The sequence below is a fragment of the Miniopterus schreibersii genome, assembly GCF_964146895.1.
Source record: "Miniopterus schreibersii genome assembly, chromosome: 2".
NCBI classification, from domain to species: domain Eukaryota; kingdom Metazoa; phylum Chordata; class Mammalia; order Chiroptera; family Miniopteridae; genus Miniopterus; species Miniopterus schreibersii.
Window position 1 is genome coordinate 98,765,135 of NC_138102.1, and position 15,896 is coordinate 98,781,030.

The following is a 15,896-nucleotide window of genomic DNA, read 5'->3' on the forward strand; positions in this document are numbered from 1 at the left end:
TCTCTCATGAGATTGAGGCTCTGTGGTCTCATCTGAGGCTCAATTGAGAAAAGAGCCCCTCCCAGGCTCACTTGGTAGTCATGGTAGTATTCAGGTCCTTGTGGGCCAGTGGACTGAGGGCATCACTTCCTTGCACCCAGGGCAGCTTGCTTCACCAAACTGCAGGCCAAGAAGGCGACAAGGAGAGTCACAAGGAAGATGGAAATCACAACCCTTTGTGACCTAATTACAGAAGACACGTCCCATCACCTTCGCCATACTCTACTGACCCAGCTCAAGAGGAGGGAATTATACAAGGGCGGGAATAGCAGCAGAAGGGGATCATTGAGAGCCATGTCATAAGTTGCCTACCATGTGTATGTTTAACTTTGAAAATATTGTCAGAATGTTTCCAAAGTGACTGTCTTTTAAGTTGCCACTAGCAATAGATGAGAGATCCAGTTTTCCATATTCTCATTAACACTTGGTATGGTCTGTCTTTCTGCTTAGCCATTCTAGTAGACGGATGGTGGTGCCTCATACAGACTTTAGTTTACATTTCTCTAAAGACTGATAATGTTGAGCATCTTTTCATGTGCTTGTTAGCCATTCATGTATCTTCTTAGTGAAATGTCTATTCAAATCTTTTGCCCATTTTATACTGCATGGATTGTTTTCTGATTTGAGTTGTAAAAGACTGTTACATATTCTGGACATAGGTCCATTATCGGATATATGAATTGCCAAGTATTTCTCCCAGTGTATGACTTGGATTTTTATTTTATTTTCTTAATGATACCTTTTGAAGAGCAAAGTTAAAAAAAAATTTATGAAGTTTAATTTGTGAATTTTTCTTTTTATGGGTCATGCTTTTGATGCCATAAGAAATCTTTGCCTAAACAAAGATCACAAAGAATTATCCCTATGTTTTCTTCCAGACATGTATAGCTTTAGCTCTGATATTTTGTACTATGATCCACTTTGAGTTAATTTTTGTATATGGTGTGGGGTAAAGTTCGATGTGGATATAGAGCTTGTTCTGGCACCATATGTTCCACTCCTTACTGGTTGCTTTGGCATCCTTACCATAAATGGGAGGGTTTATTTCTAGAATCTCTATCCTGTTCTATTTTTTATCTTATACTAATTTCATATTGTCTTGATTATTGCAGCTTTATAGTAAGTTTTGAAAACCTGCAAGTGTAAATACTCGAATTTTGATCTCCTTTTTAAAAACTGTTTTGTGTTTCCTTATACACTTTAGAATCAGATTGTCAATTTTTATAAAGTAGCCTGTTATGATTTTCATATGGATTTCACTGAATCTTTAGATCAACTGGGGGAGTGTGGGGAAAGAAAATTTCCCTGAACTTGTTTTCATGTTTAAAAAAAAAAAAAAAAAAAAAAAAGCTTTAGCCCACTAAAAACATCTCATATCCCAGGAGAATCAGATCTGTCTAGTTAATTGCTCTGATCCAAAATGGCAGTAAAACTTGCCTTATCTTTTAGAGAAGGTGAATGTTTACTACATCCTTGCTCTAGTCCCTAGGTCAAACCCCAAGGTGCCAGGAAGACCTGAACACTAACATCTAGGGATAGATTTACATTTCAAGAAGGAATGAGGTCCCTGGAGAGATTTTCTTTGCATACTTAAAGGGAAAAGTGAAAGCAGCCCTCTTTACTTTTATAAGCAGAGAAAACAATTTTTCGTTGCACCTTGCCTATGGGTATCTGCCTACTTGTATAGGACAACTGACCTGGCTCTCATCATATTGCCCTAGAGGGAAAAAACAGGTCAGAAGGGCAATGGGGGAGGGGTTCAAGGTGTGCTTATTATTTACTGTGAGGAATTTAATTTAAAAATCTCTCTGACCCAGAACATTTCATGCATTAGTTACATTTAGAATGTAACTAATAAAGTTAATTTTAAATAAATAAATAAATAACATTTATTTAAAATAAATTTTTAAAAATCAACAGTGAAAATTTCTATCATAGCAATATCTAGTTTTCCAATCTATAAAATATGGGTATTTACACATATTCATATTTTTCTTCTCTTAATTATATTTATATGCACATATATACACATATGTATATATACATACAAACAAATGCACACTCTTTTATATTTTCCTTCATATTCACCTCTTCCAGTTTTCTTCATTCCTTCTGATATATTCCAATTACCATATAGTGTCAGATCCTTTCAGCCCAAAGGATTTCCTTTAGTTTTTCTTGCAGGGAATGTCTACTAACAAAGGATTCTCTCACTTTTTGTTTATCTGGGAATGTCTTTACTCCACTTTCATTGTGGAAGGAAAGTTCTACTGGATATAGAATCACTGGGTGATTAGTTTTTTCCTTTCTGCCTTCAGGCTTTCATTATTTCGAATGAAAAAATCAGCCAATAATCTTATTTTTTTGTTTTCCTTTTCATTAGGCTTTTTGATGGTTTTAAGGTTTTCACTTCTTCACTGTCTTTCAACAGTTTGACTATAACATGTCTATGTGTGATTCGTTTTATGATTATCCTACGTGAGCTTTGTTGAGTTCCTTGGGTCTATAGATTAATGTTTTCATCACATTTGGGAAGTTTCAACTTTCTTTTCTTCAAAAAACAAGGTCTTTTTCAATTCTCCTCTCTTTTTTCAGTACTCTCATTAAATGTTTGTTGGTATACTTTATGGTTCACCCATGTCTCTGAGGAGGCTCTGTTCATTTTTCCTCAGTCTTTTTTCTCTCTGTTCTATAGATTAGGTAACTTCTATTGGTTTGTCCTCAGATTCACTGATTGTTTCTTCTGCCACCTCAAATCTACTGTTAAGTCCATCTAGATAATGTCTCATTTCAGTTATTAGGTGTTACAATTCTAGAATTTTCACTTGGTTCTTTATCATAGTTTCTATTTTTCTATTAAGATTTGCTACTTGTTGAGTCATTGTCATATTTTCCTTTAATTCTATGTACGTTGCTTGCTTTAATTCTGTGCCTATAGTATTATTAACTTCTTTTAAGTCTTTGTCTATCAATTCCAGCATCTGGTCCCACTCAAAGTCAGTTTCTATTGACTACATTTTCCCCTAAGTATGTCTCTTTGCTTGTCTCACGATAATTTGTTGGAAACTGGTTATTTTAGATAAGGTGTTAGAGCAACTCACGAATCTGTTTACCTTTACTACTTTTTTTTAAGTAACGTCTGGACCTACATTGTGGAATCTTTCTTCCTGCAGTGTGTGGCTGCTGGTATCTCCACTCAAGTTAATTTTAATTTTTTTGTGTGGCTTGCTATAAGTTATCCCTATACCTGAATATTTTAGTAGTCAACTTATGATATAGGCAGAGGTTGCACTCAAACATCTCGAGCCCAAAGGGCTTCTATCAGTGTGTGGGAAAGCACATTTAAAGCTTCAGTGGGTTTTCAAATATGTTTTGGCTTTTACTTTCTGCTAGGCTCATCCACGGTCCCATGAGTGTGCACAGTTTCCTAGCAGGCCAAGAACTGTGGCGAGTTTTCCTAGCCATACTCTTGCTCTCTTATTTCCAGGGTATTAGGAATTACATTTTTGGCTAATACACCCTTCACTGTATCTGAGATTGCAACTTTGGACCAGTAAAGGTGCAGGTTTTTCTTTTTTGTTTCCTATCAAATTTGACAATTTTAGTTAACAATTTTAGTTTCATCTCTCCCTCCCCAAATCAAGTCTACCCACTCTGACAGCAAAGCTGGAGTGCTCTCCATTCAGGCCCATACTGGTAAAACTGGGGGGACTTCAGGCAGAAAGAGCTCAGGAGGCCTCAGATACTATTGTTCTTACCCAAAACTGTAGCAGTTTTTCAGCAGTAAATGCTTCTCAATGCTTTTGGTTGATTTTCAGAGTCTGGAAATGTTTATTCGGACAATTTTGTGCACATGGTTCACTGGCCATTGCATGCTGCCATACCCATTAGTAGCATATAAAAGAACAGAAAACCACATGCTCTAAAAACTTTATTTTTAACAAAGGGATATATACTAGGATAGACGGTCCTCGAAGCTCCTTTCTAAACCTATAATTTCACCATAACCTGCCCTGACTAAAAAGAGAAGGGAAGTGGCCCAGGCAACTTTGCATCTGGGACTGCTTCCAAGTGCCCACAGTACCTCTAAGTCATCAGGAATCCTAGATTTTCTCTCTTTGCCTCCTATCTCTTTCTCAATATGAATAAATATAGTATTTGGATCAGTGTGCACACCTCACAAATGGAAAGTAATATCCAAATCACAGCAAACTCTCTAAAAAGGGCTTAAGAAAGGCATCGCAGTACCTGTTGTGAGGTCAGGGTTTAAATACATTTTACAGTTTTGGAAAGGCTTAGAATTTATTATGTGAACTACAGAAATAAAGAATTTTAAAATGCAGGGAACAACAATTTTTTTTTTTTTAATTATCTTCAAAGGACTTTCACTTCAGGATAATTTTCCTTCTTTCTTTCCTCCTTATCATTTTATTTACTCATGTATTCTTTCTGTAAGTGAAAAACTGTGATAAACATCCAAGACATCATATTAACAATAAGTTATTTCCCTTACACCCCAACAGTTTTAAACACCCTTCCTTTTTCTATGAGAGAAACTTGAGATAGAGCGAGAGAGAGCCAGAGAGAATAACTTGCTTTTCTAAGTCATCATAACACCACACACAGACTTAAAGTGGGTAAGACCGCTCAAGGTTTTAAAAGATGGCTAAGTACCTTCTGACTGGTACCAGGAAGGAGGTTTCTCAATACATTTCTTATTATTAAAGGTCTATCTTTATCCTTCCTTGTGGTTTGCAAAAATGCAGAAATGGATTCTGCCTTTTTGATGATGCAAACACCTTCTCTGCCTTGTTCGTGTTACTTTCTATAGTGCTATTTCTGTCATGCTCAATTTTCTAGACTGCTATGATAGCATTTGCTGCTGGTTACTAAATAAAGCAGAAACATTAAATTTTCACTCTAAGGGAGGGCACTTAAGATACACGCATTCCTACATTTCAAATTTCAAAAAGCTTTGCATTTCTTTAAGAAGAGCACTAAATGGCTGTGGGCTTTGCTTATTTTTAGAGCAAGTATATCTGCTATTATTCTTACAATTCCAGGACATCCACTGACCTGATTCTTAAAAAACTACTAAAAATAAGGCAGAAGAATTCCCTTTTCCAGCCCTAAACTGCAGTATGGTGAAGCTACTAGCACCAATCATCCTTGGTAAACATCATCTTGTCTCTTCTTTTCTATGACCCCCAGAATATATACTTATTGAGATTTTTAAAGTTTAGCCACTCAGTTTAATAGCAACCAAAGGGGGGAAACCCAATAAAAAGGCAACCAATGGACAGTACAAAAATGGAGGGCAGTATAGAACGAGACATTTGGTGGCATGCAGGACAATACTAGATCAGTCCTATATATTTCTAATAATTCTTAAATGCCATCAATTTTTTAACTCAAAAAAAGGGGGGAGGGGAGAGAATAGCTTTTCCACGGTGCTAAAGGCAAGGGGTACTGGTCAAACTCCATTTCATTTTCTAGGTTTCTGCCTTCCATTTCATGCTGTCCGTGGTATCAACCCTGTGGACAAACTGGTCAGTCTGAATGCCTGCAGAGCCTGTCCATGCCCTTCTTAAGACTGTTTCCCAAAAAATATGTGAAGGGAAAGAAGGAGAATCCTTTAGTGAGAAGAAATCCTCCTTTCTCCCTCTGAGGTAGAAATAAAATCCATTTCCTCACCTGATGGAAGAGAGGGCTGTGTGTCACAGGGATTCCCAGGCCGCTGAAGCACATCCCCAGGACCATGTCATCGGGTGCATCATTGCTGTAGCAACGACACTTACTGGCGAGAAGTCTCCGGATGGCTTCTCTGCTGAAGACCATTCTAGAGGGAAGTCAGAGTAGATGAAGGGGTTAGAGCCAATCCTTGAAACCATTAATCCGAGTAAAGAAATGTCATTCTGGGGCCACACTTCTGACAAAGAGAAAAGACACCGACATCAGCAGTGTTGTATATTTAATATAAATTCTGGGGAAAATGTTTTTGTGCTTTCTATGAAAGGGAAATCACTTATCTATCTAGTAGGTAGTTTTATTTCTTTATCGATTTCTTGCTAATATTATGCCATGTTCTTTTCCTATATGCCACTGGAGACTGGAATTGTTCTTTAGTTCCAAAAATCTCAGTGAGATCAATAACAAAATCTACCCATACTCCCAGCAGGTAGATGGGCCCAGAAAAACTAGGTACCCCAGAAAAAATACAGGTGATAACTGACAATCAGATCAAATCTAAGTCTACAGAAGCTTCCACAACATGATTTTGAGAAAGTGAGAAAAGAAAAGAGAGGGAGGAAGAGAGATTATTGATTTGCCTAAAACAGTGCTCTGAAGGTACTTGATCTGATGTGTTGGGTACTTTCTGGTGAAACTCACATCCACTCCTGCCTTTCCAGACTCCCTCACCAGCCCATTCTGGCTTCCTTCTTACAACAAGGGTACAACCCTGGGGGAGGCCATCTGCCTCTGGCTCAGGTGGTCTCTGGGGGCAGGGGCAGGGGACAGTGGGCAGCCATAGGCTCCAGCAGAACCTTGGTGGCAGGCCCACAGCAGTAGTGAGGAGCCAGTCCTGAGTCTGGCTCACAGGCAGCACTGTGACAGACAGCAGCAGCTAGCTACAGCAGTGCACACAGATGGGCTCCACAAAACAGCACCTGCTTTGCTCCTCCAGCCATAGGAGCAATAACAGCTTTCTACAGTTACCAACCTCTAGGTAAAGCCACTGAACCCTTTTCCAACACTTTGTACCAAGTTCCTGAAATAAATTCTCCCCCGTTTAACATACAGATTGGTTTCTGGTTTCTATTCTGCTCCTAGAGTGGTAATGGATCATCTCCTGTCATGAATAACACAACAGTGATAGGGCTAAAGGGACGGATATGGTTCGCAACTTCATTCCCAACAAGCAATGACACTCTTAAAAGCAAAACTGTCTAAAATTTATCCATATATTCCCACAGCTGAATATTGGGCCTCGCACACAGTAAGCACTCAATAAAAGTTTGATGCATCAAACAAGTAAGAACAAAGCTCCTTTGCAAAGATCTTGAGGGAGGAAGAGTACAACGGCTCAGTCTAGCAGGAAGGGAAAAGCTTGGACATAATCACTGATGCAAAAATGTTGATTCCATGCTCAGCTGGGCTCAGCTCAGAGCAGTTTAACTAATGTTAGTGAACAAGCGCTGGAAACACAAAACGGAGACACTCTCCCAGCCCTTGCAAGGATGTCAGAAGGCACAATGAAATATGACCAGACAGGAGGGAAAAAAAGCTATTTATTTAAGATTATACAAGAAAATGTGGCTATACGAGAAGAACTATACCAAAAGGAAAACTGCAAGTTTAAAACTCATCATAAATTGTCTTTCTCAAAGAAAATCTAGTGTCCACTTGTGACCCTGGACCTCACATGTGCATGGCTGTCAAACTCCAGCTCATCTCACTGACCCCAGGAAAAGGGCCTATGTGAGGGGACACATGTGCACTATAAGCAGACAGTCCCCTTAAACGCCACCTATCTGATGCCACATCAAGGAAGATTTCCTAAGTACACTTGTATTCCAATCAGAGTTGTGATTTTGCTCACTGTCAAGCCAACTTAAACAAAAATGCTTCATTTTTTCCTTTTGCCAACATCTAGTAGAACAATAAAGAAGAGAAAAGCCTTTTATTTGGGCCCACTCTCTAGAAAATTAACTTTACAGGAAGACAAAATGTGAGCGTGAAATATTTATTAGTGTTTTTATTTGTGCCTACTCACACAGAGCAGTCCTACATCCATTATTCACATAAACTGTATACACAGGGCCTTTAATAACACCTGTTTATTAGTGTGCTGATGGGTTATTTCAAAACAAAGGTGCCTCCAAAATGGAAAATTGCATCATCCATGGTGTGTTTGCTGTCTGTCAACTTTTAAATATTGAAAAAATGTTGAAAGGCAATAAGACTATTAATGTGATTTCCTTTAATAGATAATATACTAATTTTAAAAATAAGAAAAACTGAAATAGGAGGCAGGGACTTGCCACAGCAAGTCAAGAACACACGCAGAAGATACAGCACCTTGGGTTGGGGAAGTGGAGGAGGGTAAGGGGGAATTAATGTAATGACCAGAGTCTTGACTTGGGGTGGTGAACACACAATACAGTGTACAGATGATGTGCTGTAGAATTGTGCACCTGAAACTTGTATAACTTTGTTAACCAGTGTCATCTCAATAAATTCAATAAAAAGGAAAAAAGAAGATAAAGCACCTCAGAAACATAACCTCCACCCCCACCATCTTCCAGCAGATGAAAAGTCATGGCCTCTCTGGGAAACACTGCCCTCGGCCTCTTCCCAAGGAAAGTTGCCAAAAAAAATCATGCCATCCTGATCACAGCTCCCCCCCCAACATGTATAAATAAGTATTTTCAAAACAGAAGTTACTGAACCAATTGTTCCCAAATACCCAAACTTTAAGGAGTAAGCAAAAAAGCAGAAACCCAACACCTGGATTCAAATAGTGTGCAGTGCACTGGTCTCATTTCCCAAACAATATAGAAAACCTATATGTAAATCACAAAAAACCTATACCGACTCAGCTCTGACCAGTGGGGCTTAGCGAGAAGGTTTCGGGCAGTGCTTTTCAAAAACTTACTTGACTATAAACCACTAAGAGAAAACAAGAAACATATTTGATATTGCAACAATTTGTGGGTATGTATAAAAAGGAAATAAAAATCTCACAAAACAATACTAGCCTTTAACTACATGTGACATACTATAATATTCCTAGTTTATTCTACTCCATTCTATATTTCATTATTTTAAAGTGATGGTTATGACCTTTGGTTTTATGAGCCATTAATTGATCCTGACTTGCTGTTTAAAGAAACATGTTGGTTTTTTAACAAGACCATCAGAAAGTCTAAGTAATACTAGAAAAACTATTCAACACTGAGTCTGCCAATTTTATCAAAGGTTGACATGAGAAAATCTCACAAAGAATATTTCTGCATCTTTGTAAAAGTGCTATTAACAACAGACTAGTACACTGGCCGATGTTAATTCTGTAAAGATCAAAGCCCAGTGATCTGCATCTGTTTACTCCACTCCTTATTCACTGCACATTGTAAAAAAATTGAGTCCTATGCTAGGAAACAAGACACAGGCACTACCTTCAAAGAATTCATAATTTAGGTGGAAAACAGAAAAGTAAATAGGCAATTAAATGATAATGGTTTGCATAATATGCCACGAAAGTACATCAGAAAGGCATCAACACAGATTTGAGAGGTTAGACCAGGCTGAAGGCTTCCAGGAATAAATAAATGACAATATCAAGTCCAAAAGAATGAAAAGGAGCCCTGGCCAGTGTAACTCAGTCGTCAGAACACCGGCCTGTAAACCGAAGGGTCGCAGGTTGGACTCCCAGCAGGGGCACCTACCTGGGCTGCAGGTTTGATCCTCAGCCCCGCTCGGGGAGTGCGCGGGAGGCAGCCGATCAATGAGTCTCTCTCACATCTCTCTCTCTCCCCCTCTTTCCCTCCCTTTCTATAAAAATCAATGGAAAAAATACTCTTGGGTGAGGATTAACAGCAACAACAAAGAATGAAAAGGATTAGCCAGGGAACAGGGGCAGAACAATGCTATACAGAGAACAGCAGATGCCATGTCTTGGGGGGAAAGGGAGAAGCCAGGCCCCTGAGGAACTGAGATAAATTCAGCATGAATTCTTGAAGTTGGAGAGTATGGATGAATGAGGCATCTGCCAAGCTCATGAGAGGCCTGGTAGCCTTGATGTGGAGTATGGAGGCACTGGGAGGTTATAAAAGCAAGCAAAAGACTTTCACTCTCACGGTAATGCAAAGAACAAAATCACCATAACATAAGGAATTTTTGAAGAGATGGACGATATGAATGAAACCCAGATGAATTAATTCCTAAAGACACGCATACTTCAAAAGTGGAAATCAAGCCGCGGCAGCTTTCGGGGCAATGGGCGTAGGGGCAGGAAGGTGGAAGAAAAGACTTGCCAGAGATTCTGGCCCCAATGTCCTCAGGAAACCTGGGAGGCTGTGGATTAGGCAAACTCAAGGTGATTAAAATGAGGCCTTATCTTGTTGAAATCTGAATGATTATCTCCTAGTCTTAAAGGCCAAAAGTAAAAAAGGGTTCACATTCTTGGGGAAAAAATCAAAGCAATGGAAAGCTAGTGAAGGCCTCTGAGCAGAAGGAGAAGATCAGATATGCTTTGAGAAAGGTCTCTCTGACTACAGTGTGGACAACAGCATGGAGAAGTAGGGAGACCAAGAGGCTGTGTGGCAGGAACCCACCACACAGGAGATCATGGTAGCCTAGATTAGAACCGTGGAGGTACAAAAAGAGAGATACTTAGAAGATAAAATCCACATGACTTAGCAACCCAGTCAACTGTGGAGTGGAGGGGAATGAAGAAGAGGAAGGGTAAGAGCTGACTCACAGATTTCTGGGGTAGGAACTGGCATACACTGATGTCTGTCTTTCCTGGAAGGGAAGGACCACTGGAAGGACACAAAAATAGGGGAACAAGTCAGAAACAAGGGGGTCAGTATGGGAGGTGTTGAGTTTAATGTGCCCATGAGTCATCCCAGTGGAGATGTCCTTTGGTAAGTGGACATCTGAATCAGAAGGTCAAGAAAGTTCCAGGCTGGGGATAGAAATTGGGGTGCTCTCAGCACACAGACATGGGGGTGGGTGAGATCAATGAGAGAGTGAGAAGAAGAGAGGCTAGAAAAGATGACTGGAACATGGACATTTAGGGGATAAAAGGAACGGAGAAGGAATGAGCAGAAAGACAGAAATATACAACAGGAAGGTAAGAGAAACAGTCAACTTCATCAAAGGCTACTCAGAGGTTAAAGAAAATAAAGCCTGGAATGGATCCATTTGATTTGGCCATATGGATCACAGATAATATAGTTTAGGTAGAAGGCCAGAGACTTTGCCCCAAGTCAGATGCAGGTCAGGTGGCAGTGGGACCCAGGAAGTGGAGGAGTGAGAGTCGTGAATTCTTAAGATGTTTTCAAGGGGAGAAGAGAGATGCTGTGGTGACAGGAAGAGGTTTTAAGATGGGAAAACTGGAGGTGTCAGAAAAGACAGTAGCAAGGTAAAAGTTCAACATGTAGGAGGCTAAAGGTGTCACCTCGATGGTTTAGCAGTACCTGCCCAGGCCAATCCAGCAGTGGCCTGGGAGCTGGCATCCCCAGGGCCAGCCCAGTGCCTGTCACACACTGGCTTTTTGACTGAATGACCAATTAACGAGCAGTGAAAGGAAATGCAGGTAGTTAAAGCAAAACCCAGTTTCAAAAGGACTCTAGTACCAGTCTCAGAATAACAGCCAAATCCAATAGGCAAGGAAGACAAGAGTCTGCTTACAGAATTCACAACTCACACACAAAAAGTCACTTCTAGGATAAAAGTGTATTAACACCTTTGTGCTACAATATATATATATATAAACCCCAAATATATAAACCCATATACAAACATCTTTCAGAAGTGGAAAGTTCTTGCTTAACAGGTACCTTGATCCTTAAGTGGCCCAACACTTCACCCAGAAAACTAAATGCATTACCATAAGGCTGCAAAGAGCTTAAACATTTTTTTTTTTTAATGAAGAGGTGAGAATTCCTTGGCCTTACCTTATATTGTCTATTCAAAGGCCTGTGTGGACCCCCATCTCCTATTCTCATGACCTCACGTAAATGCATGCCACTGCTGAACAAAATCAGTCCTCCTGCCCAGGCGTGGTTATCACTGCGAAAGAGCTACCCCCATGACCATGCTACATACACAACTGAATCAGCTAGGCCAAAGTGGAACACCTGGATATGATTCTTGAGACCCTGCATTAGGAACTTTTCTCATCTTGGGGACTGCAAAGTAAAAATATAAAGTCCCTGCACTTCAGGGTAGCTAGCAAGTGAAGAATTCCTGTGTCTAGAATTTTTCCCACCACATAGTGGTCCTTCAACAAACTCCTGTTGGATGGGTTTAAATTATTATAGTTGATAACTAAGTTAAGAGTTTCCCTAAATACCCCAGTAGCAAAAGGCTACAGAAATAACAGAAAAGACTACCTGCTTAATTGATTTACCCATATAAATCAAATTAAATTACCCATATAAATCAAATTAAAGTCTTTCCCAATAAGAGATTTGGCAGATGCTTCATTTAAAAGCATTTGGCCCTGGCCAGTGTGGCCCAGTTGGTTGGGTGTCGTCCTGTGCACCAGGGGGTTGACAGTTCAGCTCCTGGTCAGAGCACAAGCCTAGGCTGCAGGCTCAAGGCCCAAAGGGGGCATGTGGGCATGAGGCAGTTGATCGATGTATTGCTATCACATTGATGTTTTCTCCCTCTCCCCATCTCTTCCTCTTTCTCTAAAAGTCAATAAAAAATCTTAGGAAAAAACCCCCACAACATTTGAAATCTATAAATCCTACACAAACATCACTTAAGTGCTTGAGTCTAAACTTCTATACTACTCTTTTCCCAAATGTGATTTGTAAGCACTAGATCATTTAAAAATCTGATGACTTTTTTTCTGAAAATAAAATCTATATCTAATTTTTTTTCCATTTAAACAGACAATCAAAACTAACTGGCTACCCAGAAGCAAGCATTACTACAGGGACATTTCTACCAAGTACCTTGAATACATTTTTATATTGTCTCTTCAAGGGGTAAAATATTCTTTACTGTGGTTAACAAGTTGGATGTTCACTTCCAGCTACCATTTACAGAGCACTTACATATCAGTACAGATACCCACCACCACAGACCCAGCTCTGCATCCAGAAAAAGAAGAGCAATGTGGAGAGAATTTGCAGAAAGCCACGTTCATAGTTACCCTCCTCCTCCTGTGATGTAGCTATAGCCGCCAGTGCCCAGGCCGTAGCCATAGCGCTCCCCCAGGAACACTGGTTCGTTGGACTCGTAGCAGCTAAGCAAGTGCTGGAGCCTGGAGATGCTAGGATTCCAAAGGGAACATAAGCAATGACTATTTAGTTTAGTAAATATTTTTATGGTTCTTACATCCCACTGGTTACATTATAGAATACGAGTCTAAAATTATTCAGAGATGAAATTTGAGTGATTTACAGAAGAAATCATTTTTTTAATAACAAACAAAAAGAACTGATGAGCACTATACATTATTGAAAACAGGAAAGAAATTGAGAAACATGGACCTTCCCATCCAGTTTTAATAGGCCCCTGGCAGCACGTGGCTGCCCAGTTTGGGTGGCCAGTTAATGAAGAAGGGTAACACAGCCGCATACTATACATAACTCACTTCTACCCGCCCTGTTCCTGAGGGTGTATGAACTAATTATCATATCTCCTCAGATGTACCTGATGTATTTTTAAAAATTCTTTGTTTTTTAATTCATTTTAGAGAAAAATGGAGAAAGAGAGAGGGAGAGAGGGGGAGAGGGAGAATGTCATCAATTTGTTGTTCCACTTATTCATGCATTTATTGGCTAATTTTTGTATGTGCCCTGACTGGGGATCGAATCTGCAACCTTGGTCTATTCAGATGACACTTTAACCAACTGAGCATCCCGGCAAGGGCTTTTTCATTCGTGATGGCCAAAAAAGGAACTTTTCAGGAACAAATGAGATCCATGTCAGGGTGGCTAGCAGGTGAGGAAGGGAATGTGGGTGAACAAGCTTTCTAGGAAACACTCCAATTATGATACATAGCTGTGCTTAGGTTTCCCTTGAGTACGGCACCCTTGTCTGTGGTCTTTTTGTGTCTATTTGTTTATACCTCTGACCCCCATACTTCTTCCTCATGTGTCAACAATGATAGCTTACAAAGGGCATTGAGAAGATTCAAGGCTGGTGGGAAAAAGGTCTGCAACTATAGCTGCTGTGAGAATGAAAAAAGATTCACAGGAAAATAAAATCTAGAAGTAACTTTTTTAAGGTGACACAAAGGTTGATGTTAAAAATAACTAGTTTTCCTATGTGGTAAGAACTCGTACCACTTACACATGCCTTATAAAATCCTTCCACTGGTTCTTCTAAACTAGAGCTTTCACACCACCCAATGTAGGTTCCCTCATATTGATCAGTGATCCTTACAAAAAGCTTTTCCATGCTGAATAACTTTGGATTACATTTTTTCTTTCTTTTTTAATTCAATAATTCATATTTTTTATTTTTTAAATTTATGTTTATTGTTGACATTATTATACATGTCCCCAATTATTCCCCCCTCTTTGCCCAACTCCTTCCAGCCCCCACCCCCATCTCCCCTGGACCTCACCACACTGTTGTCCGTGACCATGAGCTATGCATGTATCTTCCTTGGCTAATCTCTTCACCTTCTCTTATCCAATCCCTCCCATACCCCTCCCCTCTGACATTCCTCAATCTGTTCCAATGTTCGATGCCTCTGGTTCTATTTTGTTTGTCAGTTTATTTTGCTCATTAGATTCCACATATAAATGAAAGCATGTGATGTTTGTCTTTCTCTGACTGGCTTACTTCACTTAGCATAATACTCTCCAAGTCCACCCATGCTGTTTCAAAAGGTAAGATTTCCTTCTTATTCACAGCTGAGTAGTATTCCATGGTGTAAATGTCCCACAGCTTCCTTATCCACTCAACTACTGCTGGGTGCTTGAGCTGTCAACATCTTAGCTACTATAAATAGCGCTGTTATGAACATAGAGATGCATATATTCGTTCTTACTGGTGTTTCGGAATTCTTAGGATATATTCCCAGAAGTGGAATAACTGGGTCAAAAGGTAGTCCCATTTTTAATTTTTTAAGGAAACTCCGCACTGTTTTCCACAGTACTGCATTGCCTCCAACAGTGCAATAAGATTCCCTTTTCTCCACATCCTTGCCAACACTTGTTGTTTGTTGGCTTACTGACAGAAGATATTCTGATAGGTGTGAGGTGATATCTCACTGTAGTTTTAATTTGCATTTCTCTGATGACTAGTGCTTTTTAGCATTTTTTCATATGTCCATTGGGCATCTGTATGTCCTCTTTGTATTAGTGTCTTCAGGTCCTTTGCCCATTTTTTAATTGGGTTGTCTTCCTGGTGTTGAGTTGTATAAGTTCTTTATATATTTTGGAAATTAACCCCCTTATCAAGTATATCACTGGAAAATATGTTCTCCTATACAGTGGGTTCCCTTTTTGTATTGTTTTCATTTGCTGTACAAAAGCTTTCTAACTTAATGTAGTCCCATTTGTTTTTTCCTTTGTTTCCCTTGCTCTAGATGTATTGGTAAAAATGTTGCTCCAAAGGATGTCTGTGATTTTACTGCCTACATTTTCGTCTATGATTTTTATGGTTTTGTGACTTATATTTAAGTCTTTTATCCATTTTGAGTCTATTCTTGTATGTGGTGTAAGTTTGTGCTCGTTTAATTTTTTTTCATTTACCTGTCCAATTTTCCCAACACAATTGTATGCTCTTTCCTTCTTTGTCAAATATTAATTGACCATAGAAGCATGGGTTGACTTCTGGGCCCTCTGTTCTGTTCCACTGAACTATATGCCTGTTCTTGTGCCAGTGCCAGGCTGTTTTGATTACAATGGTCTTGTAGCATAGTTTGATATCAGGTATTATGATATCTCCAACTTTGTTCTTCTTTCTCAAGATTGCTGCAGCTATTTGGGGTCTTTTTTGGTTCCAAATAAAATTTTGGAATATTTGTTCTTGATCTGTGAAATATGACATTGGTATTTTAAGAGTAATTGTGTTGAATCTATAAATTGCTTTGGGTAGTATAGACATTTTAATGATGTTAATTCTTCCATTCCATGAACATGATATATGCTTGTACTTGTTAG

The 15,896-nt window shown here is 39.4% G+C and overlaps 1 protein-coding gene across 2 annotated transcripts in view; it reads right to left on the minus strand.

Moving 5' to 3' along the window:
* The window catches only part of B3GLCT (beta 3-glucosyltransferase), a 102,035-nt gene that overhangs the window by 3,080 nt on the left and 83,059 nt on the right, over positions 1-15,896 (minus strand). The window contains exons 13-14 of one of the 2 annotated variants that reach the window (XM_081129719.1): positions 12,929-13,048; positions 5,734-5,878 (exon numbers count right to left, since the gene is read on the minus strand). In XM_081129719.1, coding sequence (XP_080985845.1) covers positions 5,734-5,878; positions 12,929-13,048 — 265 coding nt within the window. The remainder of the gene's footprint in view (positions 1-5,733; positions 5,879-12,928; positions 13,049-15,896) is intronic. The other variant, XM_081129720.1, reaches the window with a different exon arrangement.